The sequence below is a fragment of the Nyctereutes procyonoides genome, unplaced genomic scaffold (assembly GCF_905146905.1).
Source record: "Nyctereutes procyonoides isolate TBG_1078 unplaced genomic scaffold, NYPRO_anot_genome, whole genome shotgun sequence".
Taxonomy (NCBI): Eukaryota; Metazoa; Chordata; class Mammalia; order Carnivora; family Canidae; genus Nyctereutes; species Nyctereutes procyonoides.
This window is the reverse complement of record NW_026575041.1, coordinates 1246186-1256467: the sequence shown is the minus strand read 5'-3', so window position 1 is coordinate 1256467 and position 10282 is coordinate 1246186. Positions and strand designations below refer to the sequence as shown.

At 52.1% G+C, this 10282-nt stretch overlaps 2 protein-coding genes across 13 annotated transcripts; one reads left to right on the top strand and one right to left on the bottom strand.

Annotated features, from left to right (window-relative positions):
* The first annotated feature begins 1451 nt into the window (after positions 1–1451).
* Positions 1452–4560, top strand: ANAPC15 (anaphase promoting complex subunit 15). Of its 8 annotated transcripts, none has more exons than XM_055320565.1 (6): positions 1464–1564; positions 2723–2807; positions 2945–3074; positions 3554–3613; positions 3935–4072; positions 4227–4560. In XM_055320565.1, exons 3-6 carry the CDS (start codon positions 2955–2957, stop codon positions 4272–4274), a joined length of 366 nt encoding a protein of 121 aa, XP_055176540.1. In that variant the 5' UTR covers positions 1464–1564; positions 2723–2807; positions 2945–2954; the 3' UTR covers positions 4275–4560. The 8 variants fall into 8 exon arrangements, with proteins under 8 accessions (XP_055176536.1, XP_055176540.1, XP_055176545.1 ...); XM_055320568.1 differs by lacking the exon at positions 1464–1564 and adding an exon at positions 1930–2239 and having other exon boundaries at positions 2950–3074; XM_055320566.1 differs by lacking the exon at positions 1464–1564 and adding an exon at positions 1930–2239.
* A 101-nt stretch (positions 4561–4661) lies between these two features.
* TOMT (transmembrane O-methyltransferase) lies at positions 4662–10261 on the bottom strand. Of its 5 annotated transcripts, none has more exons than XM_055320550.1 (4): positions 8620–10261; positions 7482–7756; positions 6016–6212; positions 4662–5536 (listed from the first exon to the last, which is right to left on the bottom strand). In XM_055320550.1, the coding sequence occupies exons 2-4, from the start codon at positions 7738–7740 to the stop codon at positions 5216–5218; spliced, it is 777 nt and encodes a 258-aa protein (XP_055176525.1). In that variant the 5' UTR covers positions 7741–7756; positions 8620–10261; the 3' UTR covers positions 4662–5215. The 5 variants fall into 5 exon arrangements, with proteins under 5 accessions (XP_055176525.1, XP_055176523.1, XP_055176526.1 ...); XM_055320548.1 differs by having other exon boundaries at positions 7482–8814; positions 9326–10261; XM_055320551.1 differs by having other exon boundaries at positions 9326–10261.
* Positions 10262–10282: the final 21 nt, after the last annotated feature.

The window sequence follows — 10282 nt, the reverse complement described above, 5'->3', positions numbered from 1 at the left end:
TGTATTTTGTTTATCTTCTTTGTTGTTTGTCTCTATTAGAATGGAAGCTGCAAGGAGATTGTTGGGGGCATCTGTTTTGTTCCCTATTGTATACCCACTACTTAGACTAGTGACAGGCATATAGTAAGGCACTAAGTACGTACTTGTAGAATGAATGAATGAATGAATGAATGAATGAAAAAGGTGGACATTTCCAAGAGGCAAATTTTACTCTTCACTTTTTAAAAAGATTTTGTTTATTTATTCATGAGAGACACAGAAAGAGAGGCAGAGACACAGGCAGAGGGAGAAGCAGGCTCCATGCAGGGAGCCCAACGTGGGACTCGATCCTGGGACTCTATCCCAGGTCTCCAGGACCAGGTCCTGGGCTGAAGGCGGTGCCAAACCGCTGAGCCACCCGGGGCTGCCCCAAATTTTACTTTTTTTTAATTTATGAAAAACTTCATGACTACCAGAACTGCTTGGAAACACAATCATGTTAACATACACAGGACACTACCACTTAAACATGTAGTCTCACCAAATCCTCACATCAGCCCAGGATAGGAGGAAGGATGCGCAGTTTATGAAGTTTATGGTTGAAGAGGAAACTGAATCCAGACCGGGGTGGGAAAGGGACTTGTTAAAGCTCACACATCTGGTGTGGTCAGGAGCGGAATCAGGGATGATTGCTAGCTCTAGAAGAGGCTGGTGGGTGATGGAGCTTAATGGGGGGGTTGGGTTCGAAGAACTGCCGTTTGACAGAAGGCATGGTCTCTGAAGGGGAGGCTGACTCAGCGGCTACCAGAACAGACTCATCAACAGAGGACTGGGAGAGATGACGAGGCTGACCACTAAGGTATTTAGACCAGTCCCGGAAAGGGCAACTGAATTCCCCAAAAGTGGTGTCCTGAGGCTGACTGGTCACTGAAACCCATACATGAACTCAGATGCAGAGCTGGACGGGCAATCGTAAGAAACCACGGAGCCCATGTGGGTCTGTGGAGCCTGGCTTCTCCACTGGGCTGTGAGGTCTACGGGGGCAGGGACCGTGTTCTAGATTCATCCCCAGCTTCTAGCAGAGCCTGGAGTACAGTGGGACTCCACTATTTCTGCTGAAGTCATACATACATGCACCAACCAAGAAGCTGAGGGTGGGAAAAGACAGACAGAAGGGGCATAATATCGCCCCGCGATTTGGGGGTAGAAGCAAACGAATTTCCCTGGGACGCGCGGCAGGACAAGGAGTTCCAGGGCTAAAGCAGGTAGCTGCTGCCAGCTATTTTCCAGCAGGGCTTGGCAAGCAGACCCTGGCTAGGGACGAATGGGCGGGGTTCGATGGGGGCGGGCAGGCTGGGGAAGCCGAAGGGCGGAGGCTCAAGGAGGGGCCAACGGAGGAGGCAAATTTCCAACCTCAACTACGTGACGGAGGTGTGTAACGTCACATCCGGTGGGGTGGGCGGGAGCGGGAAACAAAAGGAGAGCAAAGGCGCATGCGTTGGTGGTTCCCGGGCTCGGGTGGGCTCTTCCGCTCGGGCAGAGAGAAGTGCTTCCGGGTCGCCGCCGGCTGCCGCCTCCTGGCGCGGTAAGTACGGAAGCCAGGCTGCGGCCTCTGTCTCCTTGCCCCTTCTCGTCTCCCTCTCCCGGAGGAACCCCGTGGTCCTGACCCGGCTTCTCAGGAGCTCCACGTTCAGACTCCTTGCCACATTAAAGAGCTCCAGTTCACTGGCCGCTTCCTCGAGGCTAAGCCCCACCCAGCCGCCCGAGATCCGTCCCTCATTGGTGTCCGTTTCTGTCACCCACCATTCCTCCCAGTTAATTGGCTCCATTCGGGCCCCGCTCCTTTCGCGATTAGCAGCCCTATAAGGGTAAGTGCCTGTTGGAATCCCGCCCCTGCAGTCTTCGTGTTGGTCCACCCCGCGGTCATTATCATAATGAGCAAAGAGTGGGCGGGGGCTTTGCGGCGAGGGGTGGGCTTACGGAGCCTCGGGCTCCGGCCTCTCCTACGACGGGCCGGGAGTGAGGATGGCTTGTGCTGTGCTGGTGACGCGGCCCGGGAAGCTGAGGTTCACGGAAGGGCAGCGGCGGGCCCAGGATCGGCTAAATGAGTTTAGGGCAAAAGCAGAAGTAGACGTCGGTCCATTTCTCCTGCTCATCTCCTCTAGTGCCTGGCCTCGATTTCTTCCCCGCGGAATATGATGCCCCAGCTCACTTGTGACCTAGAGCCAGTCGTTGCCTGTCGCAGGGCCTCCATTTTCCTGTGAGCTGAAAGGTTTTAATTCAAATTCTCTGGGACCTTTCCGGTCCCCCTCAGCTGCTTTTAATCCGTGCCGAATTTACATTGTCCATTCACGTTAGTTCATTCAGCTTTCCATTTACTTACTTACTCATTTACTCATGCCTTTAGAATGTCTTTCTGAACCGTGCTGCACCCCACCCCAGTTTAGCTGGTTCATGAGAGAGGTGGTTAGTGTCCTAAATTTCTGACACTGGGTAAGTATGGATCATCATAGAGGGGCAAAAAGTAGGTCTTAGTGTTTGGAGAAGGTAACGATAGGATCAGTGGAGCCGTGCTGCCTCTGATTTTGTAATGCCAGTCTGCATTCTGGATTCATAGCTCTACATTTGGCTTCCATTCCCCTCCCCGCCTCCCCTTGAACTACTTTACTTCTCCATAAAGTAAATTAATTATCAGAATAAGTATGAGGGTGGTATAATTGTTATTATTCCCCCCATTTTACAGATGAGGAAACTGAGGCTCATAGAGGTTAAGTGACTTGGCCAAGGTCAAACAGCTAGTAAGTGGTGGAGCCAGGACTCAAACCCAGGTCTGTTTGATTCCCACAGAGAAGAGCTATTTCCCTGCTACCTTCTACTCCACCCCATCCCCAAATCAAACTATAACCAAATAAAACTCCAAACCAAACACATGTGACAGCTGGATTCACCTGGCCCTTTACCTCAGTCTAGGAGCCATGTCCACCTTGTTTCCCTCACTCTTCCCCCGTGTGACTGAGACATTGTGGTTTAATCTGGATCGACCCTGTGTGGAGGAGACAGAGCTGCAGCAGCAAGAACAACAGCATCAGGCCTGGGTGAGTAAGGACCTAGCACAGTGGTGGAGCCTCTGGGAGGAGCTTTTTGCCCTGAACTGGGAACAAGCTGGGAGGCAGGAGGCCTAGATTCACATCTTTGTATTACCCTGACTTACTGTGGGCCCATGAGACTTCTGAGCCAGATTGGAGGCCAAGGCTCTTTCCTCTGAAACATAAGAAATAATAATTTTGACTTTATTGAGGTCCTAGTAGGTGCCTTATTCTAGACTGATAGTCTCTCACTTTACCCTCACCATCATCTTAGGAGGAAACTGTGGCCTCCTAAGAGAGTTGACGTAGTTGGATCAAGTTTATAAGTAAGTGGCAGATGATAAGAGACAAAGAGATTGGCTCTTTCTGGCAACTGGAAGGAAGCTTCACCCTTGAGGGGACTTCTTAGGGGCAGAGTAGGCCAGTCTCATGTCCCTGACCTGTCCTGCTCAGGCTCTGACTCTGCTCTCCACCTGATTTGGCTACAGCTCCAGAGTATTGCAGAGAAAGACAACAACCTGGTACCTATTGGCAAGCCGGCCTCAGAGGTGAGTGGTTCCAGCAGGTAGGGCTTGTGTGGAGCCCAGGTGGACTAAAGCTCTGTTCTACTTCTGAAGGTCTTGCCTCTGACCTCAGAGCGGTTGTGGTGTTCAGCTCTGGATGGAGGCTATAAAGAGGGTGTAGAGTGGTGGCCATTGGACCCAGCACTAAGGTCCTATAGAACATGCATCAGCCTGCTAGACTCAAAGGAGCAGAGCAAGGTTGGGGAATGGAGGGTCATGCACTGGCCCCAGAGACTGGCTCCAAGTGGACCTTGAGCTGGTCCAGGCACTCTTATAGGGCCTATAGTCTTTCCCCTGCCTCACCAGCACTATGATGATGAAGAAGAAGAGGATGAAGATGATGACGAGGATAGTGAAGAGGACTCAGAGGATGATGAGGATATGCAGGACATGGATGAGATGAATGACTACAATGAGTCACCAGATGATGGAGAGGTCAATGAGGTAGGTAGAGGTGTGGGGGAGGGCCCCTGCTCCTGACCTAACTAATTGGTGGCCAAGAGGTACAGAGACTCTGGTGCCAGACGGGCAAGATCTGGGACTGGGGCTGGCTGGGTGGCTGAGGCCCCTCCCCACCCACACCCAGTCTTCTCTCTAGGTGGACATGGAAGGCAACGAACAGGATCAGGACCAGTGGATGATCTAGGTAGATAAGGCAGGGTGGCCTCAGGTAAATTCCAGGCCAGCCCAACTTACCCTGCATCCTCTGCAGAACCAGCTGATTGCCCCAGTGCCTGAAAGCTCACCCTTGGGTATCTCTTCAGCTGCTGCCAGGAAGTGGTCTTCTTGGCTCCTCCCAGGCCATCAGTTTGCCCGTGATTCCCCAGGGCCTGAGCCCAACCCACCTTTCTGCCTAGTACCTCACCCTTTGGTTGCCAGGTATAATCTCTTTCTAACTCTCTTTAATAAAGACACAGGACTGATTTTTTTTCCTCCCGTGTCTATTCCCTATTTGTTGGTGGGGTGCAGAGGAATCCAGCATCTTCTCTTGAGCTTTAGGAAGAGGGCACACAAGGGACTTCAGGCAAGCCTACCTGACCATGTGGTCCAGGGCTAAGCAAGGCCAGGGTGGCCCTAGCCATGGGCCCAGGCTCCATGTCCGTTTCCTCTGGCCCAGCTTGTATCCATACATTCCTTCAGAGTTTCTCTGTTTCCTCTGATCCCACCTGGAACTGCATGGGCTGGGGGGGGCAGGCTATCTGAGTCTCAGAAATGGGAGGCCCCTGGAGCTCTTCCAGACAGCTTCCTTGGTATTAGGAGAGCAGATTAAATCTCAGAGCAGCCCAGGGATTCCCTTGGAGTCATCCAGAAAATCAGTGATAGAGTTGGGTTGGGAGCTCAGGACTCTTGCCTGTTAATCCATAGGTCTCTCTGGAAGGATAGGTAGGGGCCAGTGAGACCAAGCAGTCTGACCTAACTTGACGCCTTGTCAGTGTGGAACTGGAGTAGGGCAAAGGTGGGAGCACAGCCTCCCCATCCCTGAGCCCAGCATGTGTCAGGCCACAAGCAGAGAGGGGAGGAGATGTCCTGAGATCCTTGCTTGGATGGGGGTGGAGGGGCAGCAGTAAGTACCCCTGGGCCTGGACCTCAGCCAGGCCCTGCATAGGTGAGCTGGGCTATGCCATCCTTGATGGCAGGGAAGTCTGGGAGGCCAGTGTGGTGGAGGCGGCAGCGGTAGCGGCCACAGTTCTTGGCATACTGCAGGAAGCGAGGTGCACCAGGGAAGAGCACGTGGTCAGCCAACACAGTAGCACCAGCTGGCAGCAGGGCATGGGCCTCCAGCAGCTGCAGGTCTCGCAGGTAACATCGGGGCCGGTGTGCCAGGAGCACCAAGTCTGCCCGACTCAGCTGGTACTGGGTTCGTAGACGTGGGATCACCTCCTCTGAGCTACTCACAATTAGCTCCACCTGTAGGGGTGGGAGGAGCTGGAGGTGAGGGTGGGAGGGACTGTCTCCCAGACCAGACCACCTCCCCCAGGATCTGGCTTACTTTATGCCAGGTCCTGGCCTAAGTCCCCATGAGTGTTCTCAGATTTCCTGTTTTCAGAACAGACCCAAGAGGTCAGGATCAGTATTGTGATTTCCATTCTGGCAGTGATGAAGCTGAGATTCAGGAAATAAGGTCATAAAGGTCACAAGAGGTAGACTAGACTAAGGGTTCAGACTCAGGTTTGCTAGGCTCCAGAGACCTTCCTCTTAACTGCTCCTTTGTCATCCAGCAGCAAATATGACAAATGACTTGGAACAGGGGGACAGGAGTTCACACATCACCCAAGGTCCCAGTCCCCTATGTGGAATGGAGCTGCTGCTTTCCCCTGTGTGGGATTCCTTTACTGGGGAAGCTTGGCTAGGGCAAGGCTGGGGGTGGAAAGGAGGTGGGTGCTGACCGTGCGCTCGTCAAAGCCAGCCAGGCAGATGAGTTTTTCAGCCACTGCTGCCATGCGTGGGTCCCGTTCCACAGTGAGAAGGCGGCCCCCAGGGGGCAGAGCACGGGCAAGAAGCAGTGTGGAATACCCGAAGTGGGTGCCCAGCTCCAGCACACATGCAGGGGTCTTCTCCTCCACCAGCCGCATCAGGATCTGACCTGAGGGGAAGATGGCTGTTACAGCAGACATGGGAGATGGATTTGGGGTCCTTGATAGAAAAGGATCTCGAATGCCCACTTGCCTCACTGCAGCCCCAACCAGCTGGGGTCTCCTCTCGGACTACAGCTCTAGCTGCCCCACTGGATCTCCCTTCCCCTCTTTCAGTCTCACTTCATACCAGCCATTAGGCATCTTTCCAACAAATCTGACCCTGTTGCTCCTTAGTTCCTGTGATTCTCAAGGCCTTTGAGATTTAACTTGAAATCCTTAGCCTGACATTCAGGACCTTCCTGGACCTGATCCTATCCAACTTTTCCATTCTTCCATCTGTAGCCTCTACCACAGCCCTCCCAATCAGTGTGCCCAAAGTCAACCAAGGCAGCGCTGGCTCATTTTTTCATGCTGCACCAGTGTATGTGGCTGGCTCTGCCCTTCCTCTCCCCTGTCCTTATCTACTTGGCCAAGCTGAAAGCAATTCTAGGGTCTGCTTCCTCCAGGAGGGCTCAAACAGAAAGAGCCACAGGCTTCTGGGAGACTTTTGCTAGAACATCCAGTTTCATTTCCTCTTGTTTTGTTCATTGAATATCTTTCTAACCTTGGAATTGGAAAAATTTCTTCAGACTCTAAAAGCACTTGTGCTGGGTGCCCAGGCAGCTCAGTCGGTTTAGTGTCTGCCTTTAGCTCAGGTCATGATCTTGGGGTCCTAGGATCGAGCCCCAAGTTGGACTCCCTGCTTAGCAAGGAGTCGGCTTCCCTCTCTCCTTCTGCCCCTCTCCCTTACCTGTGCACACTCTCAAATAAAATCTAAAAATAAAATAATAGAATAAAAATTGAAATAAAGTAAAATCACTTGTGCCAGGAGCTGGGACTCCGACAAAGCCAGGCACTACTCTGAATAGGATGTAGGAGCCTCCATGATTGGGGGAGAAATACTTAGCACAGATAATTAATTACAAAGTTACAAGTTATATGCTGAGATGGTTGTCCCCTTTGTACTGTCCCCTTTGAGGCCAACATTTGTGGTTGATTCATCTGTGTGGCCTCTGCCTCCTTTTCCAACCCAGCACTTAGTACAGGCCTAGTACAAAAGTGGTGGCAATAACTGTTAGATGAATGAATAGCTTTGCCCAGCCCCCTCATTTGTGGAGGAGAAAAGAGAGACTCAGAGGATCAGGAACCTGCCCAATGCACCCAGTAGGCAGTGGTAGGTCCCAGACCTTCCTTACCATCTTAGGGGTGCTGCCTGGAGAAGGGTAAGAAACACTGACCTTTGACAGGCCCCATGTGGCCCAGGTACTCGCAGTGGCTGCTCCAGTGGTCCAGGGTGGTAAGGATATGACTGGGGTCCCCAGGCAGGGCGTGGGTGAGCACATAGCTGAAGGCCCGCTCCTCAGCCCGTAGCCCTGACAGGCAGTCTCGGAGGCTCCGCAGCAAGACCATGCGCACCAGCAGTCGGAAGTAGTGCCGGTACCGCACCAGCAATGTCACCACCAGTGGCAGGAAGGCCAGTGCGATGGCGGGGGACATGGTCCCCACCAGGGCTCTGAGGGGAGAAGAGGCAGGGAGGGAAACCCACATCCACCATTTGTCGTTTGTATTAATTATCCCTGTGTTTTACAAACCATAGCTCAGAAAGGCTGTCTTTTGCCCATAGTCACACAGCAAAATGGGGATTTGAATCTGAATTGGTTCAAAGTCAAAACCATGTACTTACTTTCAAGGACTTCATGCTAGTCTGTGTTCTGCATCCATCCCCAAACCACCTCTTCCCACTTCTGGCCCTTGGTCCTATCTTCACCGTGCTTCTTCCATCTGTTTCCCCTCATCTCTTTAGTCACCTCTTCTGGACCACTTTCCATAGTCCCCTGAGATATCCCCCACCCAGCCTCCCCTCTGCCTTGTCTCCTCTGACCCATTAATGTGGAGCAAAAGAGCACAACTTTGTAGTCAGAAACCCCTCCGGGCCTTGTGTGCTGCCTCAGTAAAAGGCAATCAAAACATTCCATAGGGTGTTAGGATGCGATTCCTTCCCACCCCTCCATCTGTTCTTTCCTGAGGTTGGGAGGAGTCCCTGAGTCTCCTCTCCAGTCCTTTCATGCATCCTCCCCTGCATTTGCCTTTTCTGTTCTCTTTCAGAATTCCTTTTACAAGCGTGTACACACACAGCACCCACTGTCCCCCCAAGCTCGAGCCTCTTCTTCCAGGGCCCCGATGGGGGATAAGTGCTCTTTCCTCTTGCATGCCCTGGATGATCCTCCCTTTCCTCCACATCTGCCCCTTGTGAGGCCTCTGGTGATGGTGGGGACTAAAATTGAAAGCAAGAGTGTAAAAGTGGATGTGAGTAGGTGAGTGATAGTGAGTTTGAACTGGTATGCTTGGGAACCCACGCTCAAGAGCCCTGCTTACCTGGGCTGGAGGCTCCGGCTGGGGGAAGATCAGAGCATAGGACAGGAGGGGGAGTCCTTGGGGCCAGAGAACCCTGAGGCAGGCTGGACCTGCTCTCAATTATTGATGCAGAAGCTGCTGCTGTCACCTGAGACCTGCAGTTCAAGTTACAGGCTGCAGGAACAAGGTGGGTCTGACTCTCACCCTTCTCAAGCCCTGTAAGAATTTACAGAATTTCAGGGTCTTGATCTGAGGGGTATTAAGAGCTACTGGGCTCAGTGACCTCTCCTCTAACTCCTTGTATGTCCCCTCCCAGGACAGGGGACATGGTGTGACCCAAGGTGATGGGAGGCTGTAATTTACTCAATTCAAAATTCAATTGACATTTTGTCTAAGCAAATGCCAGGGTGTGGGTAGCAGAGAGGGGTCAGATCTTGTCCCTTTCCTCCAGGAACTCCCAAGTTTGGAGGAAGAGACTGATCCAGAAAAGGAGAATAAAACATAATCCAGTACTCCATTGATACACTTTAGGCTTTTTTGTGAACCTCTGTATATCTAGACAGAACATTGTGTGGCTCATCACAGATAATTACTTGATTTAATAAATGAAGAAATCAGTATGGGATAGGGATTAAGCACAGGGAGCTGAGGATGCCCAAATAATGGGATTGGAGATGGCAATCAGGAGGTTACTGTTTGTAGTGAGGCTTGAAGACAGAAGAGACACCTGGTAGGGAGACTGTGCAAGGCCACGTGTGGAAAGTCCAGAAGGTCTGTCAGGAAACTGCAAATATTTTCTTACGGCTGGCTGGCGAGGCATTACTCTGATTCCTGCACCACCACTCGCCCCCGTGACTCAGATGCTGGAATGGGAGGCAGGTAAGAGGCTCTGCAAGATCTTGAATGACAGACGTGGACCTGTGTTCAGCGTCCAAGGGAAGATATAGGATGGTTCTAAGAAAAGAGCATTGTGTGTTAGATTACTATGGTTGCTTAAGAAAACCAAGCAAGGGATCCCTGGGTGGCGCAGCGGTTTGGCGCCTGCCTTTGGCCCAGGGCGCGATCCTGGAGACCCGGGATTGAATCCCACATCGGGCTCCCGGTGCATGGAGCCTGCTTCTCCCTCTGCCTATGTCTCTGCCTCTCTCTCTCTATCATAAATAAATAAAAACAAAAACAAAACAAAAAAAAAAAAAACAAGCAAGATTGAAGAGACGTGCCTAAGGGCAAAGACCGTGAGGTGGCCTCTATCTCTTCCAGGTTTGAGCTCTGCTCTGCCTTGGTTTGTGTAGGAGTAAGGGCTCTTCTTCCACTAAGTCGTCGATCCTTAGTCCAGGGTGAGAACTCCATTGGGCGCCACACTCTATGTGTCCCCCAACTGGACGCTAGGCATCTGGATCCAACGTACACAGAGACTTGTGTGCTCTAGAAGCGTAGGGCGTCAAATTCCAATCGCCCCTCGCATGGCATTTAGGAGACCAAATCATAATAGCTTTTGGTAAAAGTTCACTCACTGGCCCAGAGAGGTAGCTTGGCAGCCACGCAACCACATAGCACGAGGGCCGGCCGCAGAGAAGAGCCCCTAGAGCCGGTGGACGAAGCCTCGATCTCTGAAACTGGGCAGAGGCTGAAGTCATGTGATCCGCCCCTCCCTTTCTCGCATCATGTGCCTCGAGTCTTGTCT

Excerpts from the sequence above, each read along its gene's own strand:
- ANAPC15 (XM_055320561.1), top strand. The coding sequence starts at position 1,473 with ATGCGTTGGTGGTTCCCGGGCTCGGGTGGGCTCTTCCGCTCGGGCAGA. Across the intron at positions 1,565-2,944 it reads GGCTGCCGCCTCCTGGCGCG|TCTAGGAGCCATGTCCACCT; the intron begins GTAAGTACGGAA and ends CCTTTACCTCAG. Across the intron at positions 3,075-3,553 it reads AACAACAGCATCAGGCCTGG|CTCCAGAGTATTGCAGAGAA; the intron begins GTGAGTAAGGAC and ends ATTTGGCTACAG.
- TOMT (XM_055320548.1), bottom strand. The coding sequence starts at position 7,791 with ATGTGGGTTTCCCTCCCTGCCTCTTCTCCCCTCAGAGCCCTGGTGGGG. Across the intron at positions 6,213-7,481 it reads CCACATGGGGCCTGTCAAAG|GTCAGATCCTGATGCGGCTG; the intron begins GTCAGTGTTTCT and ends TCTTCCCCTCAG. Across the intron at positions 5,537-6,015 it reads CTGGCTTTGACGAGCGCACG|GTGGAGCTAATTGTGAGTAG; the intron begins GTCAGCACCCAC and ends CCACCCCTACAG.